The sequence below is a fragment of the Physeter macrocephalus genome, chromosome 7 (genome assembly GCF_002837175.3).
Source record: "Physeter macrocephalus isolate SW-GA chromosome 7, ASM283717v5, whole genome shotgun sequence".
In the NCBI taxonomy this organism is placed as follows: Eukaryota; Metazoa; Chordata; class Mammalia; order Artiodactyla; family Physeteridae; genus Physeter; species Physeter macrocephalus.
In genome coordinates, this window is record NC_041220.1 from 60,905,508 (window position 1) to 60,932,220 (window position 26,713).

The 26,713-nt window shown below is 35.9% G+C and overlaps 1 protein-coding gene across 1 annotated transcript in view; it reads left to right on the forward strand.

Moving 5' to 3' along the window:
• The window catches only part of MAPK10 (mitogen-activated protein kinase 10), a 361,101-nt gene that overhangs the window by 258,417 nt on the left and 75,971 nt on the right, over positions 1 to 26,713 (forward strand). The window contains exons 4-8 of the mRNA XM_055086019.1: positions 5,145 to 5,274; positions 10,467 to 10,525; positions 11,368 to 11,506; positions 12,203 to 12,368; positions 14,810 to 14,881. Coding sequence (XP_054941994.1) covers positions 5,145 to 5,274; positions 10,467 to 10,525; positions 11,368 to 11,506; positions 12,203 to 12,368; positions 14,810 to 14,881 — 566 coding nt within the window. The remainder of the gene's footprint in view (positions 1 to 5,144; positions 5,275 to 10,466; positions 10,526 to 11,367; positions 11,507 to 12,202; positions 12,369 to 14,809; positions 14,882 to 26,713) is intronic.

Below are 26,713 nucleotides of genomic sequence, written 5' to 3' on the forward strand. Positions count from 1 at the left end.
CTCTAACAAAATATAACCAAATTGATATAGTCAAGCAATTCAATGAAAAATTAGTCCAAAAAAATCACCTGTTGACTTTTGATATGGGGATTAGGGAAGGCCTCTACTGAGGAGACGATATTTAGGCTGAAACCTGAATTACAAGATGGAGTCAGGCAAGTGAGGATGTGGGAAGAGCATTTCTGGCAGAAGCCTTGAGGCAGAGGTGATTTTGCAGGTTGGCCAGCATGTTTCTCTGTGGTGGAATCAGTGTCTTGATAGCATGTCTAGGGACTATAATGTTTGGGCATGAAAGTGAGATATTTGAGGGCATGAGGTAGAGATCTTCTGATAGTTTTCAATTAAAGTCCAGGCCTTTGGTAAAGGTCAAAGTGAGAATATGGGAACGTGGGAAAAGAACAGTGAAGGGTGCAGCATATATTCCAGGACAGAATTTGGCTTGCCCAGCTATGGCTTAAGATGTTTAAGGTGCTCCAATGATAAGGTTTTTTAATTTTTATTTTTTAAGACATAAAGTTCTTCTCACAATGCCTAGGGATTTTTTAGTTAATTTTTAAATTTTTTGCCCACAAACATGTTAATATTGATCAAGAACATTTTAAATGTGATAGGGAAGGGGAACAAGAGAAAATATCAAATAAATAATTATGACTTAGGAAGAAGAAAACTTTGCAACAGGTTGTCTGCAATTTCCAGAAGGAAAAAAAATCAAAACAACTGATTTTATGTTGAGAGTAAGACTTGCCTACAGGGATGTGTGTGTGTGTGTTTATATAAATACATTCAAGGAGGTAAACATAGCTTTATGTCATCATAAAACTGGATTAAAGGACAGGAGCATAACAAAGGAAGGCTATATATTTCTTTCATGAATAAACCTGGTAGACGTGGAAGTGAGTATGTTAAGAAACTGCTAGAGGGCTTCCCTGGTGGCGCAGTGGTTGAGAGTCTGCCTGCCGATGCAGGGGACACGGGTTCGTGCCCCGGTCTGGGAGGATCCCACATGCCGCGGTGCGGCTAGGCCCATGAGCCATGACCGCTGAGCCTGCGCGTCCGGAACCTGTGCTCCGCAACGGGAGAGGCCACAAGAGTGAGTGGCCCGCGTACCGCAAAAAAAAAAAAAAAGAAAGAAAAGAAAAAAAAAAAGAAATCGCTAGAAAATTTTCAGCAGAATTGCTGGAAGGGTGCTAGAATTTGCTGAAAAACCTTCATAAAGATTTATCTCTTTTTTTGCCGGCATGAAGGAAAAAAAGGAAAAGCCACTGAAAGAAATAAAGTAAAATTCTATAGTCCAAGATTCACAGAAAGAAGGACTTCAGAGTAGCAAAAATCTTTCAGACATTAATTTGTGACTATGCAGCAACCAGTGATTCCAATTTGCAGATGTATTTGCTAAACTGCTGCCAGTAATCACTGAGGAATTACAGAAAATGGGAAAAATTGTAGTGTCGGCCAGGGCTCATGGCAGGAGACAGAAGCATTATAAGTAGGCAAAGATTTAATATGGTAAATTGGGTGCTTGCAAATCACTGGAAGGCCTGGAGAAGGGAACTCTAGTCTGGGCTTCCTGGAAGGACTCTCAGACATGAGAGAGATGAATCACCATGGGAGCCCCAACCTCTGAAAGTATCCTAAAAAAACTGAACTTCTGGAATACATGATTGTAACCGAGATTTGAAAATCACAGAGCTGGAACTGTGCACTCATTATTGCCGTCATCACTACTCCATCATGCTGGTGACTGGGCTCTGGAGACCACTGTTGCCTCTGCTTGAAACCATCTTCTCTCCCAGGAATCTGGAAAATGACATGAATCACTGCTTCAGAAGAAAATTTCACATCTTCCTGAGACTGTGCTTGCTAAGAAATGTTAGAAGATGACCACCCTCACTTTTGCCTTGCAAATCTCCCACGGTTGCATCTGCCTGGCAGGACCATATTGGAATCCAGAATACTAGCTGCAAAAGCATCTAGGAATTGTATGTGTGTCTCTCAAGTCTCTTCAGTACAGGAAGGCATGATACAAGGGAGTAAATAGAAGTCAATGGGCCAAACCGCCATATTCCATACAACTGTAGATAGGCGAACGTTATTTCTTTAGAAGGAAGAAGGAGGTTATAAGAGACACCTACTGAACTTGACATTGGTCCTAGTATTGGTTAGAAAAGATACCCTGTGAGTCATTAAGAAAGGATGTAGTGATGACTGGGAATAGGGGTTTCATTAAAAACAAATCACACCAAATAGCTTATTAAAGTGGTAGGTAATAGAACTGTATGGCTATACGTGTCTGGGTTTTAACAAGGCTTTTGTCCCAGACTTTTATAACATAGGACAAACTTGTGAAATGTGCTCTGGATAGTGGTATAGTTGAATGGATCTGTAATTAGTAGAAAGATTAAAAACTGCTGATTAGTAGATACATGTCCAATTACAGCAGATAAATATCAAAAAATTATATATATATTTTATCCTGCCCTGCATTACGCAATGACTCCAGCAAGGACATTGACTTTAAAAATAGTAATAGTCATTATTTATTGAGTGCACACTCTAGGCAAGGGGCGGTAGATACATTACTACCTCATTTACTCCTTATAACAATCTTGTCAGGTTGTTATTACCTCCATTTTTAAGCATGTGGAAACTGATGCCAGAAAGTGTAAGTGCTTGCTCATAGCTTCACATCCAGTAAGCAGTAGTGCTGAGATTCAGACCTAGAATTTCTTCAAGAAAGAGGCACCAGAGGGAGAGAGAACATCATAACATTTCTAGGAGAGACTGGCCAGAACCTGCCAAGATCCCCAGAGGGCAGCATTTTCTCAGTCACCCCACATGGGCCTACTGTCTCTAGGATCTGTTCAGTATCTCAGGGACTCAAACTCACATCGACAAGCCTCACTAAAAGTTCACACACGAAACCAGATTCCAACTTATTAAATTACGAGACATGCAATAGTCAAGCTAACCAAATGTGGGCATAATTCTTATATGCAGAATTCTGAAGGAGAGCCTGATGAGTAGAATTTTGACTGCAGAGGATAGAATCAGACTAAAGAGACACAGATCAGATTGCCAACTGGATGTAGTCTCTGACAGTCACAGTAGGGATGTCCACCTGGCTGACTGGATCCCTGGACCTACCTGAGAGCACACTTTCTTATTTCACTAGGCAGTACCAGAATTTGCCTCTCTGACTCCTTCCTAGGCCCACATGACTAATTGCTATTCTTTCTTTAGATATTTTAATGACTTCACCTAAGTTGTTTTGGCTTAAAATTTAGTCTTTCTCTTTAAGGTGACTGTTCTGATCACTTTCCTGCTGACACAATTTCTTAGCTTCAGAAAGCAAGTTTAATTCCTGTATTTCCAAATTCACTGTTGCCCTTGTACACTACCTATAAGATGTATGTCCATTTGACTCTTTATTTGTTCTGACATTGATAGGTTAACAAGAACAGAACAAACACAAGAATGGAAGTACCAGTGTTAAAATACAGAGTTGAATAGCAGCACAAGTTTTTAAAAAGACAGTATTTCTAATTAGCATAGGTTCACTGTGAATCAATAGTGTGTGATGCATTTTTCAAGGAAACCAGGACAGACTTAGCTGTATTAACTGTGTCAACAGAATGAATGAGCAAGTGAATGAATGAAGGAGTCGGTAGCCTTTCCCTAGTCTTCCCTAACACTCCATGCTTAGAGTAACAATGGCATTCTCAGAGGACATCAACAGACTGGAATATATTCAGAGGAAGCTGACCAGATGGTACTAGGACTTGAAATCACACTCTGACAAATGGTGGTGGGACCATTTAGCTTAAGAAAGAAAAGACCTCGGGTGGGGGAATAAGAAAAGCGAAGAGTTATTGAGTGCTTACTGAGTGCTTATAGAGTAGGCCAGACGATGTGCAAGGTCCTTTAATAGATTTCAAACATTATGGGCTTGTCATGATGTAAAGGGAATACTTTATTTTGAGTTGCCCTGGAAGGAAGGGCTGACAGTAGTTAGTAGAAATCACAGAGAGACAACTCTGTGTATTAGAATGATGACATTTCTAACTCTAAGAGCTTTCCAACAACAGAATGAGCTGCCTTTATGTAAAGGGGTCCCTGTTTTTGAAGATGCTCAAGCGGAAACTGGTCAAAATTTGATGGAGATGTTTTGGAGAGGAATAAGTATTAAATGGAGACATGGACCAGATGAACTCTAAGACTTTGTCCACACTTCTCTTGTGAGTCTATTTGCAAGACAGCGAACCTCTTATTTATCTTTAAGTTTAGTGGCATGAGCCCTAAATGGTTAATGTCACTTCCAATTCAATAGATCAATAGGATATCGATTGCTCCCTTCTTTCCTAGCAATGAAGACAAAGTCCAGGACAACCCAAATTTGCAGAGATGGAAAGAACTTTGTGAGTGGGTTCATTAGGTATAATATTTAGCAAAAAGAGCTTCACTTCCTCGTTTGATCCCTAGACCCATGTATTCTGAGTATGGCAGAAACATAAAGCATGATAAATTCTTCTCAAATGGCTTGAAAGCTTCAAATGTTAGTAGCATTCATTTCTGTCTTTGTATTTAAATGTAATGATTTATGCTTCTGAAACCCTCTCTGACTGCATTCCTTATTTCAAGCTTTGTTATTGTTAATGAGTGCACTTTGAGCATCAGCCCACCTGTGCATTCACGGCAATTAATGTCACACCTTAAAAACTGGTCCTGTGAGTGGGGAAAGAATGAATGTCCACTGAAAATGATCAAAGAACAATAAAGTTTTACAGCTAAATATCACATATTAGTGGATGAGAAATTCAAGCCCAGAGAGATTAAATGACTTGCCACAGTCACATGGCCAGTGGGAAAGTTGAGCACTTTTCTTTCTTTTGTCCCCGACTCACTGATGCGACTACATGCTGTTTTCTTGGCAAGATACTCTTTTTCTTTTCCTAGCAAGTAGAATGTTTCTATACTAGTCACTCTTACGTCTTTATTTACAGCCTGATTGACATGTGGCTTGAGAAGCAGGTATTTGAGTAGGATTCCAAACTAGTATTTTCCTTATCTGTATCTTTAGTTTGGTAGGCGGGAATTCTAAGGGCTCCTTTGTTCTTAATTCTGGATTAATTCTTGGGTCTCTGCAGTGCTGCGTATGATGCTGTTCTTGACAGAAATGTGGCCATTAAGAAGCTCAGCAGACCCTTTCAGAACCAAACGCATGCCAAGAGAGCTTACCGGGAGCTGGTCCTCATGAAGTGTGTGAACCATAAAAACGTGAGTTCTTATTTTAAAGCTCTGGTGGTAGGAGGTGGTGAGATTGGGGAAAGAAGATCAGTATGCCAACTTGAGTAGGAAAGGCTTTCTTTACTTTGCAATTTTTGCCCCTTAAGATTGTTTATCCTGCTCATATGCTACATTTGCTTTCATTGTGCTCATGGTAGCTTTCTTCTTAAAAATCATCTGGGGCTTCCCTGGTGGCGCAGTGGTTGAGAGTCCGCCTGCCGATGCAGGGGACACGGGTTCGTGCCCCGGTCTGGGAGGATCCCACATGCCGCAGAGCGGCTGAGCCCGTGAGCCATGGCCGCTGGGCCTGCGCGACCGGAGCCTGTGCTCCGCAGCGGGAGAGGCCACAACAGTGAGAGGCCTGCGTACCGCAAAAAAAAAAAAAAAAAATCATCTGAAAACCATATGGCATGGAGGGGATGAATCTGATAGATATTCCCCTGTTAAGAAATTAACCGTATTTGGTTATCTTTCTCCAAATTAACCAGAGAACGTCATGCATTTCCAAAATACATTAAAAAAAAAACCACCCAAACAAACCAAAACAAAACCAAAAATATCTTAAAGAACAATATGCTATGTTTCTTTATAAAAATTTAAATTTAATTATTAACAGGTGAAGATTATTATCTCCTTTTACTTTTAGCTACAGTCTGGCAGTGTCCTCCAACTGTTCAGTGTACACACTGTGCTTTGGCATCTTGCTCTTTGTAGGGTTGGGCAAACGTGCAGGGACATATCTGCAGTGTACTTCAGAACAGGCTTGTCAAGAACATTTCACAATGGAACTCAGTAGGGAACACCATTACAGGGCTTTCTTCACTTCAGAGTATAATCTTCTTCAAACACCGGCAAAGGCCTCTAGAATTCTTTCTGTGCTCCTGTTCTTCTTAGTAAGAATAAATGGGAGATAATTCTTATTTTAATAAAGACAATTAATAAATAAATTATAATAAATATTTTATATATAATTTATTACATATAAACATATAATAAAAATAAATTATTATAAAACTATAATAATAACTCCTTATAAAGTTTTTCTTGAGTATGAAAATCACAGAATACATGAAAAGAATACATGAAATTATCAGTGCAGTTTTATAAACAGGTGAATTTGTCATAAGGTACTAAGTAGAAGCAAATGTATGAGTGTTTAGTTGAAAGATATTTAAAATACAAATATGTGGATTTAGGCCCAATGACAGTGTTTCTTTTTCCCCCTATTACTCTACTCCAATGACTTTTTAGTTCAGTCATTTGACAGTTAAATGAATACAATGTGCCAGGTATAGATCTAGATGCTCTAGATGCTAAACACACAGCAGTGAAGATAAGAGAGACAAATCCCTGCCCACGCGATGCTCATGTTCTACTGGGAAGAGAAAGGCAGTCTACAAAATAGGTAGGTCAATGTTTAGAATGTCAGATAGTAATAAGTGCTACCAAGGAAAACAAAACAAAGAAGAAAGATAAAAAATACTGGTCAGTGCAGAGTGGGTAGGGTTACTCTTTTAAATAGGTTAAGCAGGAAAGGCCTCACTCAGAAAGAGAAATTTTATGAAGTATGTACCCATCTCTGATTTGGCCAGGCAAGGAATATGATACTTCTAGAAAGGAATATAGAAATTTTAGAAATGATGATTCCTAAGAAAGATCATTCTGCTAAAGCGATTTGTTCTTTCAGTATGTGAAATAAAGGCAGGAGTAAGGTTAACCACATGACCAATGCAATATATTTTTATGATAGCAAAGAGGATGAGAAATACCATAGGCAATGGAAGACGGATGGACACAAGCAATGAAACAACTGCATGGGAAGTTTTAATAGTTTTTTGTTTTCATATATTGAATATTTATATTTCCCTAATCCTCCCTCCAGTCCCTATAATGCAATAAATACATTGTGGAGAAATTCCCACTTACTTTGCCAATTTGAGGGAATCCTACTCCCCATTCTGGACTGGAATGTGGGGGTTCACATTTATGTTACCTAAAAAGGATTTCCAAATTGAAATGATAATTTGTAAATGGCATCCTACATGCTATGTGTGTATGTGCATACGATTGTGTATATACCTATGTTTGTATGCATGTATGTATACAAAGCTAGGGAAATACATTTCTGGAACTTGTTAACAGAAAGGAAGTTCACTGACAACCAAATGCAAATTCCACATTATTGCTTGTAATACTAACTACAAGCAGTCAGAATGAAGAACGCTGGAAATGCTGTGGAAGGTAATGTAAAATAGTGAAGCAACCCCAATTAAGTTTTTAATAATAAAGAAGACAATCCATTTAGAAAATGAGCACAATTCTAGGAAGTGATAGCTGGTATGATTGTGGGGCCATGACAGACGTTGATTCACATCTGTGCATTTTAAGGTGTTGGAATAAAAAAAGGAACTGCATCAGATTCCTGCCTGAAGACGTTTGAACTAAAATGGAAATACCTGTGATGGTCTGTTTCTAAAGATAAGATTTTTAATTGGTTATTAATAGGAGTTAGGATTTATAAGGGATCAAAGGAAGAATAGAGGAGAAATACTCAGAGGAAAATCAAAGACAATGAAGGTGTTAAAACAAGGGCACAGAAAAGGGGAATACAAGAATATATAGTGGGGAATTTACCTTTTAAAATAATAAACCTTGATTTATTTAACATTGTAATGCTATTTTCTAGATTAATTTTTTTTACCTAGATTATTTATTCACCAGATAATATGGATTAGCATTTTTTCATCTTTAAGGGTTGTTTGTACGTGTTGTGTGTGTGTGTGTCCCACACACAGTCTCTGATGTTTTTGTTTTAACAAATATCAAAATGAATTACTTTCTAAGATTAAGTGCTATAAAAACAGGCTCACAGTTCCAATGAGAACTGTAGACATTTTTCAATACACACCATAACTAAGTATACAGAATAGCAAAGCACTTTAATCACAAGTTTTAAAAATATTTTGAGGGACTTCCCTGGTGGTCCAGTGGTTAAGACTCCATGCTCCCTGAGTAGGGGGCCTGGGTTTGATCCCTGGTCAGGGAACTAGATCCCACGTGCTGCAACTAAGACCTGGCACAGCCAAATAAGTAAATAAATATTTTTTAAAAATATTTTGAGGCCTTCCCTGGTGGCGCAGTGGTTGAGAGTCCACCTGCCGATGCAGGGGACACGGGTTCGTGCCCCGGTCCGGGAAGATCCCACATGCCGCGGAGCGGCTGGGCCCGTGAGCCATGGCCGCTGAGCCTGCGCGCGGCCACTGAGCCTGCGCGTCCGGAGCCTGTGCTCCGCAACGGGAGAGGCCGCAGCAGTGAGAGGCCCGCGTACCGAAAAAAAAAAAAAACAACCAGGTCTTAGACTCTCACGTTAAGATGAACTGAGATTACTGGGCACCTCCTCACTTTCTAGATGAAGAAATAGAGGCCTTAGAACAGAGGTCCCCAACCCCTGGGCCATGGACTGCTGTGGCCCCGTCGCTCACATGATCACCCGAACCATCCCATCCCCCACATCGCTCGCATTGCCGCCTGAACCAACCGTCCCCCCATTCCGTGGAAAAATTGTCTTCCACAAAACCGGCCCCTTGTGCCAAACACGTTGGGGACCACTGCCTTAGAAGGAAGGAGTTTTATCTGAGTCTCACACATTCCTGTCGATCATTCTTACCTGATCAAAAGGGAGATTCATTTGGAAATTCAGTATAAAAAAAAAAAAAAAAAAAATTTGAAACAGTTTTATTTCCATATGCATATTCCATGCTGCAAGGTTACTTCAGAAGAGATAATCTGGTGTTTTTTGATATAACGATTACCCTGTATATATATATATATATATATATATATATATATATATATGAAAGTATTGGATGGTGTTGTGATTTTTTTTCTCAGTAATTCCTCAATAATTGAAAACTACTGAAGGCTTAAAGCATTCCTTAGATTGACTGCATTTCTCCAATGTTGAAAATCATTTTGTTTTGTTTATTACTTTGTGTTTCTATACCACTTATGAACTTTATTGAAATTCATTAGTTCATGTTTTAAAGATGTGCAGATCTTTTTTTTTTTTTTTTTTTTTTTTTTTTTGTGGTATGCGGGCCTCCCTCCGCTGCGGCCTCTCCCGTTGCGGAGCACAGGCTCCGGACGCGCAGGCTCAGCGGCCATGGCTCACGGGCCCAGCCGCTCCGCGGCATGTGGGATCCTCCCAGATCGGGGCACGAACCCATGTCCCCTGCATCGGCAGGCGGACGCGCAACCACTGCGCCACCAGGGAAGCCCCAAGATGTGCAAATCTTAAACTTGTTTTTGTGAAATGGTTGCATCCATCCTATGAGTAGAGGTCTGTTATCTATATTTTTTATTTTTATTTCCCACTGGCACTTTAGTACAGAATATTTAGCTGAAAGAAAATTTTAAGTTACTTATGTATGTAATCTATTTGCATAAAACAAAGGTTTTTTCCTTTTAACATTTACTTATGTTAGAAGGTAAACTTCTTTACTACCTAATATATAAAATAACTAAAGCAGGAAACAAAAAAATTAAAAAATCATTTTTATAACAAAATACATTTGCCATTAAATACATCATTGATATCATCCAAGATATACCTTTCCCCACACATACCATTGTAGCATTAGTTTAAATAATATTTGAGTGTGAAATAGAAGCAAAAGAAACTAAAGTAAGAACACAAAAAATTCTTGACTTAGAATACCTCCTTAACGTAGAACATCTCCTTGACTTAAACACCGCCTTTTCTTTTAGAGGAAGACATAGCCTTGCTAAGTCTTGCTGGTTATTTCACTGCTGCCTTACTTTTCTTACATGGCTTTTCCTCTTTTTTGTGTAGTTACATTACAACCCTATATATACTAAGGAGAATCACACTCTAAAGCAATATCACAATCATATATCTTCTATGACTCTTTTCTCTGCCTAAGAAGTTGAGGTTTTAATTGCATTTTAACCTGAAGACAGATTACATGTCCTTTCTGAATACGTTTTTGAATGTTCTATGAGACAGTTCCAGAAAATTTTTCCGACTTTTCTATATCCACCATAGCACTAATATGTGACTTTGAGTTGGAATAAGTGCTTGTTTAAATATGCTTTTTAAATAATTCATTTTCTCCCCTTTTCTTTCTCTCCTTCTTCCGTCCCTTCCACTGTGTCTTCTCCAGATTATTAGTTTATTAAATGTCTTCACACCCCAGAAAACGCTGGAGGAGTTCCAAGATGTGTAAGTAACAAAACTCAGGAAGGAAGGGGGAGCATAACATTCAAATAACGCAAGTGATATTGACAAAAATCAGATGAATGAAGTCCCTTGTAGAGATCAAAGGGAGGTAAGAACTGGCGGCAAATGAAAGGCATCCAGTGACAGGAGAGAAGGTTCTGTTTCTGGAACTTCTTCCTGGAAAGACACTTCTGCTACTTTCTGGACTTATGGCTCTTTGTGCTTTGTTGCCCCATGTTCTTAGTTCAGTCAGAATCAGGGAAGCCTTACTATTTATTCTATATTTTTACTTATTTTTAATTTATTCTGTGAACTTTCTAGAGTGAGTCAATTCACTTTGAGAAATATTAATGACAGACACGATGAAAAATCATCCTTAATCTCTCCTTCTATTTTTGTGGTGCCTTTGATTTTGTGCAAAAAAACCTTCCAGAAGTATAATGACAATAAGCAGAGGAGAGGAAGTGAATCCTAGCACGTTGTCTTATTTAACACAGATACCTTGCATTTAATGGAAGATGCTATTCTGAATTTTTTTTCTTATTTCTAATCATAATACACGGGAAAGAGTTCAGGGAATTCAGGGTAAAATGAGAGCAAGATGAAGGTACAAAATGTACGGACAGGAACCACACAGTAATAAATGCTACTTCATTAGCATCTTTGTGGTAGAGTTACCATGGCTAACGTGCATGCAATATTTGGAGGTTTTTCACATGCTTAATTCAGTCAAAAGTTGAGCTGGGAAGTTCGGAAACTTTTAGATTTAGGAGAGGATCCTGACTTGTTTGAAGGACTTCACATGTCTTGTGATTTGGAACTTACAATGTGGATTTACCTTGCAGTTACTTAGTAATGGAACTGATGGATGCCAACTTGTGTCAGGTGATTCAGATGGAGTTAGACCACGAGCGAATGTCTTACCTGCTATACCAAATGTTGTGTGGCATCAAGCACCTTCACTCTGCTGGAATTATTCACAGGGTAAGAATACTTAGTCCAGAATTATAATGAAGATGCTTGTGGAGAAGAGAAAGAGCAACTGTAGATTATTTTCTTTATGTAGGGGAGCTTGGTTAAATATAATGTACTTCATTTATTTTACTATAGAATTAGCACATAGTTCACTAATGTGTAGGAGGAGACTTTAGCACACTGTAGTTGGTTTTGTTTAACATTTTGTTTCAGCTCATTGAGAGTCAGCTTCCAAGGCTTCTCAGAAATTCTGATTGGCAGTCATATGTGCAGCTGAAACAAGACAGTTCATTTCCACTGTTTCTGGTCACATAAAGACAGCAGCCCTGATCTGCTCTTCTGTCTGGCTTAGAAATGAAGTACAAACTGAAAGGTTTATGTTGCCATAAGGAGAAACCTAACAGATGACAATAAATAATGTTTTTTTCTAAAAACCTCTTCCCAAGATGAGCCTAAATTGTAAAAATGACACAATTCTCTTCTGGGTTTAAAAAAGTTTCTGAGTATGTTAAAACAAAGAAATCCCAAAACTAATTGTAAACTTCTTTTGGGAAGTACTCTTTTGCTTTACATAGGGCTCTATAGTCAACGGCGGGTGGGCACCCATCAGTGCCATTGCAAGACTGCCATGTTGATTGAGTAGATGGAAATCGCATGTTCCATTTGATGCTAGCTTTTAATATCTTCTCTTGTTCCTATTGTCAGGACTTGAAACCAAGTAACATTGTAGTCAAGTCTGATTGTACATTGAAAATCCTAGACTTTGGACTGGCCAGGACAGCAGGCACAAGCTTCATGATGACTCCTTATGTGGTGACACGTTATTACAGGGCCCCCGAGGTTATTCTGGGAATGGGCTACAAGGAGAACGGTAAGGATGCTTCTGAGTACCAGCCAAAGAAACTGTGAAGAAAACGAGTACGTGTTTTAGATAGCTAAGAGTAATGTTCTCTCTCATGTATATGAACTTTTAAAAAAATAAGGCTGCCAGCTTTCATATTCAGAGGTTTTTAAAAAAATATTACTATGAAGAATCACTCATTAAACATGTAAAGGATGTTTCTGAGAAGTAAGCTTGGTTAGAAGAACACTGAAATGTCATAGCTAAAAAGAATTGTAAATGGAGTCTGATTAAACAGTCAAGTGGATACTGATTAGCATACATGCTATAGATATTGAGAAAAATTGCTATTTAGTTGGCAGCTCAGCTGAAAGTGAGTATAAGCAGGAAGAAATCTATCTACTGCATTTAGCCATTTGGCTTTATGTCACTTCTTAGATTGATGGCTCTAGTCTTAGGAAAAGACAAACAAAAAGATACCACAAATCCTTGGAGCAAGAATATTCACAAATGCTCAATGCATAGTCAATTTAGAATAATCCAAATTGTTCAAGTTGGATAAGAATTTCTTTAATACTTTAAAGTGTTCCATAAGTAATAGTTAAGGTAGCAATTGCCTAGTAAGTGTTTTAAATTCTAAAACCATAGAGAGAGAAAAGTATTAAATTTTACGCTATTGATTTTATGAAGAAAATCTAGTATTCATGAACACTTTAAAAGAAAAGGTAGAAAGAATCTTCAAAATGTATTCCAATTTGATTTTATTAAAATGAAGGATTTATAAAAATACTTATTAGAAAGCATTGCAATATATTATTTTGAAAAGAATATCTCTAATAAGTAATGAGGTGGATTAAAAAACACATCCACTATATTTAGGAATTAAACTTGTCTTAAATTAGAATTGTATATATGCACTCAATGTACCTTTCATACTCATTTTGATATTCTATTCTATTTAGTTCCTGGCAATCTATAAGTTTTATAGAAATAATTATCATTGTATTTTTATGTGTAGGTGCTACAGAGTACTTTTATGAAAATTCCCTGGCCACCAAAGTTTTTAAAAATGTCTTTGTGCCCTTCCAGATTAGAAGAGAGCCAATACTTTTGTGCATTTGTGCAGAGGAAGGGAAAAAGTTCTTAGGAAGATCAGGTTTACTTTGGTGGACAGTGGCAGAATTCTAATCCATTTTGACTTGGAAGAGGAAAATCTAGTCCTCTTCCCAAGGCAATACCACATCTAACTTATTTGGAAAAGAAGATAGTTGTACACATTCTTCATAAGTTATTTTTAAAAAATCAAAGTGGGAACGAATTTAAAAATTCAAGAAATCAAGAATCTACAAGAATTTGGGGGGGAGGGTGTTCTGAATTTGCTATTATGGATTTTCGGATCTTTGCTGTACAGATGGCATGTGATCTCATCCCTTGTTCTTCCCTTACTAGAAAGGATTGCAAGTTGCTGCCTTAGTTTTTTGGCTTCTCCTGATCCATGGAGAAAGCACACCTAGCACCCCTGTGCTGCTGTCACGTCCATACAGGATAAAGGTTATCATGCAGAAAAACCTGCTTGCTCTGACAACGGGCATGCCCAGCTACCCTGTGCACCAAACCCTGCCTTCCTTCCCCAAGGAGCATTTTAGCCTAATGTTTCTGCCCCAGGGTTCCCGTTGTCCTTACTAAAAAGCGAGTTGGAAGAGGGTAAAGATTAGTAAGAGAAGGTGAAGCCTGTTTTGTTAACAAGTATGACAATTGAGGAACATATGTGTGTAACAACTTTTTAACACCTTTAATACTTTATTTATGTCATGACTCCTTTATACATGTGCAAATTATTTATGCATCTTTTTTCTTGAAATATTTCAAACAGAAAGAAAAACTGGTATTTATTTACAAGAATAACTTCTGAAAGAAAAACTAAGTCTTGAATACCAGGGATTCCAATATTTCTGCCTTTAAACCATGGTTCCAGCCATTTCCTAGTTTCTTGGATTTGGTTGCATGTACCTTATTTTGGACCAAGAAAAAGGGGGTCTCTAGTTGCCCTATTCCGTGTAACTGAACAGAATAGAAAATGGAAACAACCACACATAAGGGTCTATTAAGATTACTTTCTCTGCATCCAGCAAATGACATCGAAAACCCTTTGGTGGCTTTTAGCTGTCACCTGGCATGGAGATACTTTTGGTTAAGCTGCTGCTTTTCCACGCTACCATTTTATGGCACTAAAGGGCAATCTAAGGCACTCATAAAGTAACTTTAAAAAATTAATTTGAGTTCTTATACTAGATGTTGTTTATGTGATATTATATTGCTAGTTTTAACTCACCTTTTTGGCCAACTTTTGGTGGGAGACAAAATTTGTACCTTCTAATCAAACTGTTCTTTTTCCTCCTCCTTCAGAGATCAATTATCTTAGTTAACTTTACTTTCCTCCCTTTTCTTCACTTCCCTCTCTCTTATTCTAGTGGATATATGGTCTGTGGGATGCATTATGGGAGAAATGGTTCGCCACAAAATCCTCTTTCCAGGAAGGGACTGTATCCTTGTACCTTTTTGCTGCAGCCTTACCTGTTTTGTTCTCTCTCCCTTTAAACACATAATGATTTTGCCAGGAGAGTAAAGATAGAAGCAAAAAGTTGGGTAAGTGGTATAACTGTGACTAAAAAAAAAGTGATTATTTCTCTAATCTGACCAGTACTGAAGACTACGTACCTCAATGGTTTGTTTTAATTAAATTTTCAATGGGTTTTTTCTTCTTAAATTTTCTTATCTGTAACTCAAAATAGCGGTAACTATTTGCAAGTATTATCCATCTCCCTTCTAAAACCATTTTATGCTGCAACAAATTTAGGCATAATTATTTCTCTACTTGCTGACATCTTAAGCTTCTGTCCACACCTTTATTGATTTGAATTACTCTTGACACTATATCCAGTCTTAAATAGTTTAATATAGCACATCTTCCTTCAAACAAGAACTTCCACATTTAAAAATCATAATTATTATTCAAATTACTGGAGGTCAGGTGGGTTTAAAATAGGCTTTCCTCATCTGACTTGGAGATGTGACTTAGACATGCTTTTCCAATGAAATTTAGAATTAAAGAAATGAAATATACAATGTGAGGAGTATAGTCAATTTCAAAAAAAAAAGCAGTGTTGATTTGTGTTCTACCACTTAGTCTTCTACTAGATTCCATCAGAAATTTCTTGGACAGGTATCTCAGATTTGGAATTATTAAAAGAGCTGGTATATTTCTGAAAGGATCAAAAGTTCACTCTTTAACAAAGGCACATATATGTGTTTGTAATATGTCAATAAGAAAGTTTACATATTAATAGAAAATATATTTTTATAAAGACAGAAATACCCTGTTAACACACAATTGTGCAAATCTAAGTACAACAACTGAGAACTTTAACAACAATAATGCAAGAGTAAGTTCAATATATTTATTACATTGGAAGTTTTTTAGAAATTGGCAGTAAACATGTGATCCATAACTATTAAGTATTGTATTTGATTAATAAGAAAGCTCTATTAAGAACTCTTATAATGTAAGAAAGATTATTATTGTTATTTTGTAGGAATAGAAGAAAAGGCCAATGATTAAAAAAATCTGACAATAATAAGTTGATGCCACAATGACCATGCATTTAATGTAGGCATTTATTTATTCTGCTGTATATTAATAAGATATTCTCTAAATTCCAATAGCAATATAATAGTAATGACATCTTCTACAACTATACTAACCAATAGGTAGCCACTAGCCACATTAGCTCTTGAAATATGGTTAGTCTGAATTCAGAGGTGTTATATGTGCAAAATGCCTACTGGATTTTGAAGATATAAAAAGAAAACATGTAAAATATCTCAATTTTTATCTTGATTATGTATTTAAATGATAATATTTCATTTTACTTTAAATTAGTTATTGAATTTATTTTGAGGATCAGTTACATACAAATCATGTAGTTGGTTTGAACAATATTGTAATTCACATTCATATGCATTGATTTCATACAAAAGTAGGAATTTGTGTGTGTGTGCGTGTGTGTGTGCTTTTGTCTTTGGGGTACAGTACATTTCAGATTGAAAAAACCCAGAACTTCTCAATCAATTCCCAAAGACAAAATGTTACAAAATATCTCATTCCCATGTGACATTGTTGTTACAGTCACTTGATTCCCGTGTAGCATGGTTTTCTGATATCTAATTTAGATATTCAGGCATATATCAGGGTTCTTTTTCTTTTATTTTAGCAGTATTAAATTTAAAAGCCAATAAAATTAGGAAAAATTAAAACATTTTTGAACCCAAAATACCCTTCAGATAAACAAGCAAAGATAATAGCACCATACTGATAATTCTACATTCTTCCAGAAATTGTTCTCTTGGAGGTCAGTTTTTCCTTTTATCCTAGTTTATTTTTTAGAAAAATGTTTAGAACTGTAAGTAAATTGTGCAAATATCAATACATAAAATATATATCCTTGATAAATATGGTCCTAGAAATTAAATAAACCCCAATACACAAAATGTAGATTGTGATAAAGGTTTGTATTCTGTATTCCTTTATCTCCTGTGATGATTATATAAAATACTCATATCCGATAGGCTAGTGCCATATATTGCTGACCTATAAGTCAGTGGGGAAGTTACATAAAGTTATTATAGTGGAAAATATCTTGCTTAAGTTAAATTTTCCTTAAATATGGGTAAATAACTTTCAGATGAAATGCATTGGAATTCATTTTGCCTATAATTAAAATTATAATTTAATGTCTTAGTCATGACGATATTTAAAAATTAAACTAAACCATAGAAATCCCTATTAAACAATGGATTACATGTACTATATGTTTTTGAGTGGAATTGTTTCATTAATTTTTATATGAAGTTATTATCATTTTGTGATTAGAGCTTACTACCAATAATAAAGGGATCAGAGAATTGAAGTAACTTCACTAGGCCATGATGATCAGACACAAGTTTGGGGGCTGATGGAGCTTATTTATAGGGAGAAGAATGATACCAATATTTTAACATATTGAAATGATTCCAGCATTTACTAGAAGTAATATCAAATTTTAGTATATGCTAATTTATACCTTGACTACTTCCGAGATTCTTCAGAGACTTAAAAAAACAATCTAAGTGAATAATTCACTTAGAATTATTCAGAGTAATTTCTGTTGAATTTCTCTAAGGCTGAAAAATGATGTTATAATACTCTATCATCATAATCAACATTATTCCTCTCTCTGAACAGAACTTTTTAATGCTCCTTTTTAAAAATCTGGACCCTAAGTAAAAGTAGTAAAACACCTTGAAAAATTGGGAAATCTTATGAAATTATCATTGACGACCGAAGTTTTAGCTATTTTCCTCTGTTAAAATTGTATTTAACATTTTGCATTTTGAGAAACATTGTGTGGGTTTCTTGACTATTGATACGATCCAGGTGGTATCACAAGGTAGTTTCTTGATGACTAAAAGTGTTGGCAACCTACATACATACATATTTACTTTTTGATTTATTAGTTTGCTAGCTTTTTTAATATCCAAAGGAACATTTATAAAGTGTTTGTTTTTCTTGTGTAAAGAGTTTCTCAATTATATAAACATACACTATTATACACTCAATTTTCATTATGGTTTTATGATTAAAACCTATTTCATAGCATATATGCTGACAAAATATAGAGTATCACTAATAATTCTTGGGCCTATGATGAATTTCTAGCTAGAGAACAATAAATATGCCAGGTCCATTATTTTATTTACGTAGTCCAATGGTCATATAAGAGGCATCAGTGACTTTATATTTCATTAAGTTTTGGTTTTTTTAATAATAACTTATAGTAAAGCAGTTTTATGATACTTCCTTAGAAGTTATTTTTGTTTTTTGTTTTTTTAAAGGACTATCTAGTTCCTGACTCCTTCCATCCACCCCACAACCCAACCAGGGCATGCTGTTTTCTTGATTGCTGAAGTCTCATATAATACCAGTATAGTTTTCATATGATACCAGTACTTTCCTTAAGCCTGCTTCTTTTAAATATATTCTTTCTACCTTATGTTTTCCATTCTACTTCAAATGGTAGCAGCTTTTTTGAGCAAGGTCTGTGATATTCCTTTATTTTGAGTTCTGGCCAAAGTTCTCTGGACCTGGGAAATGTTAAAAATAGACACACCATATTCATTTGAAACTTCTGGATCTCAAGCATATTATCTCCAATGAAAGCTGACAGATTGCTAAAACACTGCATCTTGCCTTTCCCTCTGAGGACATGAGAAATTTCAGTTAGAAAGAAAAGGATGTACATATAATATTTCCAAGAAGCCAGGTTATTAAGGAACAGAGAATGATTTGCCAAAAATATATTTGAAGAAATGAAGAAAACGTCCTCAGATTAACTGAGTATCATATCTTTTCTAAACTTGAACAAATGAAAATTGGGCATAATCAAAGTAACGTGAACAAAAATTGGAGGTTGTGGATTATTATATCCATCTAGTACAGATAGATATTCTTAATCCTTCTCCCCTCTTTGAAATAACTCTGCTTACTTCCTAATAAACTTTTGCAACTAACACATTGCTATATTCTGCATCTTCTATCTAATATTACGGTAGTATAACGTTATCTCAAATAATATATAATTTATGACTTTAAATAAAATTGGGATGTAAAAATTAGTCATTCTTTCACACCCATAAGCAAATTGCCAATAATCACAAACATTTGAAAAAATAAGACTTAATTTTTTTTCTTTGTATTTGCTTAAAAGAATATGTTTTCACCATGAACGTGTGAGTACTCTTCTCTATTATTATTACTTTGAGAAAATCAGAGTAAGGCGGGAATCACTAGAATGGGAGCTGGAGATTCTGAGGTGATCTGAACAGATGGGAGGAGGACAGAGTTATAAGAGCAAAATCCCTCTCCCAAGAAATTTAGAGTAGGCCAGAATGTAACAGAGGGCAGGATAAGGCATGAAGGTGATAAAAGGAGTTGAGAGAGATACACAGAAAGGGGGCAGAAAGTGAGGGAAGACACAGAGAACAGACTTTGGGGGTGGAACAGAAGGAAGAAATTGAGGAGATGGACCTTGACTCCTTGATGCCTTGGAGAGGAGCTATTAAGTGACCATGGACAAAGCTCCACTAGGACTGCTGGGTCCCCCAGGAGTCCCCTGTCTCCCGGAAATGGATATAGAAAGGTTTAAAAGCATATTATTTTTCCTTATCCCTCTACAGTTCTGTAGGCAGAGTACTGAAAGATCTTCAAAAATAAAGTGAACTATTTGAGGGGGTAAAACTGCAAACAACAAAACACATTCCTTAGTCACTACTAGTTCTATTCCATTCAAACTGCCCTTGGCCTGATTGGCCCTTAGGACAAAGTTTGTGAACAGTGATACCTATTGTGGGACTCTCTCCCTTAAGCAGTCAAATGAGTCTCCAGCGCATAAGGGCTCCAAGAACTTACTCTGGTCCTCTTAGCTTTAGTCATGTGACATCTCCTACCAACTTCAATTTACTTTATAAAATACCTCCTTTGCCTGCCTTACAGGATTGCTGTGATGATATCATTTGATATATATAAAACATTAGATGTTTACAAACATACACATACCTGTAAATACCTTTAAAAGATAAGGAACTTCAGTTTTTATGGTATGAAGTTAGTTTGGGGGCACTCCGGCCCAAATAACCTTCAAATTGAATTAGGTAAACTATAAAAAATAGAAATAACCAAAAGACCACCTAGAATAAAAAAATTTCTCAAGTGATGAGAAACCAAAATTATCTGTGAATTAGACAGTTAAAGGAAAGGAAATGAATAGTTTGTCACTTACTAAAGCACTTCTTCAAGTTGATGTGCAGAATGAAGTGAGGATAATTACCCGAATCTTCAGGGAGCTTGTAATTAATCTGATGATAATGTGAGACATTCAGAGCCAGCATTTACTATTTGTTCATCAGAACATGAAAAGTTTAAAGAAAAAAAATTTTTTTTTCAACGTCAGGATTTCTTTAAATTCCTTATTTGTGTACACTGCAGAATTACACGATTTTAAAGATGACAATTTAAAACATTTTGTTGCAGTAAAAAATTGTTTGTCTTTTTATGAAAGAATATTTTGAAAATTCATTAGTCTACAGTTTTATTTATAATTTAACATAAAGCTAGAGATTATCTCCTCTGTTGTAAGTTTAAATGGATTTTCTTGTTTTGTTAAAAAAGCAAATCAATGATATGACATTTATAAAATAAAGGTTAGCCATTAATATGATGCCATAGAAGTCATAAAGAAGGAAAAGCAAGTTAAACAGGTAGTCTCAAGGAGAAAATCTTCCTCTGTTTCCTGGAATTAGAATATTTAGCATTGTGTTCTGTGAATGTTTTTTTATTTTTTTACTGAGATTCACAACTGCAAAGTAGGGACATTCACAGTTTATTTATGCATATCAGTAGCCTTTTATAATTCCATCTTTGCGCTGAAGTTTAAAACAATGTGCTTTTATAAAATATCTAATTAAATTTTAACTTTTAAAACAAACTTTTCAAAGAAATGATGTTCAGATTTTAGAAAACCATATTAAATCTTCTTCCTATTGTACTTTTTTTTTTTTTTTTTTTGTGGTATGCGGGCCTTCCTCTGCTGTGGCCTCTCCCGTTGCGGAGCACAGGCTCCGGACGCGCAGGCTCAGCGGCCATGGCTCACGGGCCCAGCCGCTCCGCGGCACGTGGGATCCTCCCACACCGGGGCGCGAACCCGGTTCCCCTGCATCGGCAGGCGGACGCGCAACCACTGCGCCACCAGGGAAGCCCCTTCCTATTGTACTTTGAAGTATTCGTTGAAAGAAAATTTATCAAAGCCCACTGTCTGAATCCTATGCTAAATAAAGATATAATTAGGTTAAGGAGAAAAGCAGTGTAGTCTCACAATTGCGTTACCAGAGCCGCATAATCTCCTAGATAGGAAATATTTGCCAGGTTGCTGGTTAGAAGCTCACATAGTCCAAAAAATATTTCATCATAGATCACAGTCCAAGCCACTGGGGTGTGGAAGTAGCAATAAAGTGCTTTCTTTATTTAGATTTAAACTGCCACGACCTATATTATATCATTTCTATCACTTGGCTAGAGTAGAAAAAAGATAATTTAGTATAATCTAATGCCTGACAAATAATACGCTTGAGATTTTCTCACCTAGAAAACTTATAACCATATTTTAGTAACACCAAAACTTACTTAACATTCCTTCTAAGGAAAGTGACTCAGTTTCTGCCTGTCACAGTTGCAAATGAATCTGCTCTCTGCCTCTGGGAATACTGATGATGAGAGGGGAAATGTAATGAATCAGAACCATAAAAGCAACCAGAATTCTACCTCAGCAGCATTAGTGTACAAAACTCTTATGGAGACCCAAATACCGTATCAGACTGTCTCAGAAAGCATCAAAATCCAGTTTCCAACTGTGATTGAATTTGCCAATTTCTTCTAAGGTCTAGTCACAGTCAGTATTCATTGGAATATCTTGAAATTTTCATAGAATAATCCAGTTTCACCCTGATAAGCAGATATGCATATTAGATGAGGGAAGGCTTACTACTACCCCTGGTCCCAACAAGATTTAGTATCAAATTCTTTTATTGCCTATTTCTGTTTTAGTTGTGATGACTCATTAATAAAATTTGGTGCAATGGCTTTCTCTTGAGAAATCATCCTGTCTTGAGTAATAAAAATCTATATAAATTCATGTGCATATACTCTACTTTTGTAATTTATAATAATAGAGCTTATCATTTCCAGGCACAAGGCTTAGCATTTCCATGGCATAAGCATGGATAGTCTGTAGGAATAGTGAATCGTGAGGGAAGTTAAATGGAATTTGGAAATTGGAGAGATTTCCAGGGCATTATTACTCAGAAAAGATACAATAAATAAAGAAAATGGAATTCAGTATATTCATCAGTAGTTCAGATCTTGAGTTGATATCTCTCTGCATTATTTTTATGTGAAAGCTTTGTGATCTATTGTCTATTTTAGCTTCTAACATGAAGATAAATTTCCAAAACTGTTCTCCTTTTACTTTGAAATATCTGTATCCAGCAGAGCCACACAAATGAGATCTGGGAGATATAGCAGTTATTAAACCAACAGCAGTCTAGAACCGACTGAGATTGAAGCAATACCAGGACTAAGGTTCCATGTAGGTCATCTGTTGTTATTGTTGTTGCTGTTGTTTAAAGGCAGAGGTGAGGGAGAGTGAAAATCAAGGGATTTTAGTCTGAAAGATGAAAATTTTCCAGTTTTAGAAGAGTGGTTGGAGATCATAGATTATATTCACATATTTTAAGATTATTATTTGGATTAAGGAACAGCATAATTCCTGTTTAGATAATGGAGAGAAGTTCTATAGAGTCAGCTGTGATGTGGAATGCCTTTCTAAGCGGTTTCAGCAGTGAAAAGGATTGCCCAGTGAGTAAGCTTCCCTCATTGGAAAATATTTCTTAATTATATATATAAATACAAGATACAATATAATATTATATAAATATAAAATAAATGAGCCTTCCCTATATATATTTAATTCCAATATATAATTTATATATGCATATATGTATATAATTTATATATGTATATATTTATACACATACTTATATATGTATATGAATATAATTTATATATATATATAAAATACATGATGATACATAACTAACATTTATTGAGAACTTACTATGTACCAGTCAATGTGGAAGGCTTTTTACCAGGCATAATCCTTTTACGTCTTAAAAAATTTTTACATGATAAATACTGTCTATCATCCACATTTTAGAGGATGAAAAGAGAGATGAAGTAACAAGGTTATACAATTAGAAAGCAAAGGAGTTGGTTCTGCAGCAGAAAAAAATGAGTTTCTGCCAGAGATAACATAGAAGAGATTTTTTTTGCATTAAATAAAAAATAGAAATAGAAGTTTTCTAACTAGCAGATAGGTTTGTGGCAGAAATAGCCTTTTCCAAATGTTTGAATGGATGCAGGCAAGAGAAAACTTGCTTACTGAGTTTATAGCTGTATATTTTTTACCTATCTCTCCCACAACATCTATAAGAAATAGATACATGGTAAATAACAACTTAGACTGGTCACTTTGGACAGTATGATAAGAATATTTGCAATTCAAAAGCAAATACCATTTCAGAGAATTTTTTTCCCCTTTAATCAAGTTACTCACAATACCAACCTCTTGTGAGACAGATATTATCTGGAATTACAAATGCATTAATAATAAAGGGATGCACAACTGTTTGCTCTATCTTTCCCTGATATTTTTGCAGGTCACTTGCTTTCCTAAAATGGAAGCAAAACTAATTTGCTTCTCTGGGTATGCTTATCACCTTCAAAGCTGTAACCATTTCTTTGCAGTGATCACTCTGTTTAGATGTTAAGTCAAACTTTGGAAACTTTGAGTTTAACCTGACTGAGATTTTCACACTGGAAAGAATCTTATGAGGAATTCTGTAAGGTTACTGCCAAATTACAAGATGTAATTTGAAGAGTAACTGGAGCAAAATTATAGTGTGCTGCTGCTATCCTAATGCCTTTCCCTATTTGTTCCCCCTCAACTTCCCTTATTCTTCTAGGTTATTTTCCCCCATAAGAATGACCTATCTTTCTTTCTGAGTTTTAATAGGAACACGTGAGTAACCGAGTATAGTTAAAGAGAGATTTCACTTTCTTGCTTCCACATTTTGCCCCTCCCTGAGTATCCTCTGCCCTAGCTTCCTGGTTTTAAGTTCTGGATGATAACTGGCAATAGCAGAGAGACCACTGTAATTTCACCTTGAATTCCAGGTTTCTTTTGATTCACAGTCTCAGAAGAAGTGTCACCTCTTTAAGTCATGTTGTTCATTTCATGTCAAACCACCTTGTTTTGAAAGCCAGCATTTCTTACCATTATAAAGCAACCGTGCTTATGAGGATAAGACAAGGCTTCCAGTTTAGAAGCATGCTCCTTTGATGGGAGTCAATGAAACTGAACCAGCATATTCCAAACACTCATTCTTGGACTGGCATTTCACTTGTGGAAATTTATTCATATTTATAAATAAGAGTAAGTGTGTTTTATAAAAGAAACCCTTTCTTCTGAGGTTGCTGGCAGCTCAGCTTTTCTTTCTTTTTTTTCTCCAAGTATAGTATACAAAAGAATGAAAGAAAAGCCAATTTGCATGTTTCCCTTATTAACACAATCTAAAATAATTTACAATGCAAATCAGTAGGATTCTAGCAGATGAATGAAAATGAGACCTTTTAAATCAGAAACTAAATTAATCATTGAATTATACTTGCAGAATATTATCATACATTAGGTGGCATTGAGTGGCATTGTTAGTTCAGTTACATGGCAGAAAGGGTCCTGACATTCTTGTGTTCTTCCCATCCACTGTTTTAAAGCACTGTAAGACTGGCTCATTGAATTATACTTGCAGAATAATATTATCATACATTAGGTGGCATTGAGTGGCATTGTTAGTTCAGTTACATGGCAGAAAGGGTCCTGACATTCTTGTGTTCTTCCCATCCACTGTTTTAAAGCACTGTAAGACTGGCCTCTTATCCAGTCAGCAAAAGGTCAGACTGTTGCTCCATGGCATGGGTAGGCAAGTGTTTTCGTTTATTTGCTGTTCTATTCCTGTCTTCTTGTTTATCTTCATTTCATTTTTGTTTTCAGTTGACATGTGGTCAGTAGGGTGCATCATGGGAGAAATGATAAAAGGTGCAGTGCTGTTTCCTGGCACTGATCGTATCCTTCTTAGCAGCCAGTGGTCTCTATGGGTATCATTCTCAATCAATTCCTTTTGGTGTCCAATATAATACTGCTGATGGTATATTCTCACTGACCTTAGAGGGGTTCTGGAGACTCCACGTCAAATGTTTACCAGCTGGAATTATGGTAGGGTAACCTTGTCTCCTAGCAAGATCTTATGTGGATAATACAGTATCAAATATGGAACATTCAACATGCTATCAAAAGGTCTGCCTTAATTCAGTTCTATGAAATTAATGATAGTGATATACTCTTTACTGTCTTTTGTTGTAGATGTTTTAAATTTAATTATATTCATAGCTAGATAATAAATGACAAAATCTTTTAGTTTAAGGCTAAATATTTATGTTTTTATATCATAAGAATATTCACTTGGCATGGAAATCTTTTATCAGTTAGATTTATGTGTACTCACAAATGTAATAGGTTTATTATTAATACATAATCAGAGAGCATTCATATGAATTTCATTTTTAAATTGATCTTCTAAAATTATTTTTCTCATTTACTTAATTTCTAGAAATAATAGCTCCATTCCAGCTCTTATTTTCTCCACATTAACAAGTACAATAATTAAAACCTCATTAATAATAATGATTATATGAAATATCTGAAGAGACCAAATTTACATCACCTGAATAAATAAAAGTGATCCTCTCTTAAGCAGCTAATAATTAGCAATTAAAGATTATAGAGGCTCTGCAGTATTAAAAAGATATGGATAATGTGATTTAGTTTATGGATTTATAATAACTTATTTTCTTTAGTTAAATATCCTCCTACATGCAGTCATTTATGAAAATATTATATCCTCACCATACTAAAGATAAAATGATCATTACTTAAATGATAAAACAAAATCAAGCCTATAGTAATGGTGTTTTAAAGTATAATTAAAGTAAATCTAATTACTAATATTATAGCCTAATCATATTATAATTAACCGTTTGCTCTGAGGATTAATATACCACATATATATAGTTGCATACATATATTCTCTGTATGTATTAAAGGACCAGTTTACAAAATGACCGAGTGAGGCACTCAGTTTTTGTAGAATAAAAAACTTAACCTGAAATGTTTTGTTTAGTTAAAAATAAAGCTGCACTACTTTTATTTCTACTCTTACTAAAAACTTTTGTCTAGTTTTATATATGACACACTTTTTTTTTTTTTTTTTTTTTTTTTTTGCGGTACGCGGGCCTCTCACTGCTGTGACCTCTCCCGTTGCGGAGCACAGGCTCCGGACGCGCACATCGGCAGGTGGACTCTCAACCACTGCGCCACCAGGGAAGCCCGACACACATTTATTTCTAAAAAATTTATGTCTATATTGCAGTATTGTCTCCTACATACGCATTTTACTAAGTAGCATCTATAAATCTGCCACATTCATGTTTATGTTAATGCTCTTTAAAAGTATGTTAGTGAGGGGCTTCCCTGGTGGCGCAGTGGTTGAGAGTCCACCTGCCGATGCAGGGCACACGGGTTCGTGCCCAGGTCCGGGAGGATCCCACATGC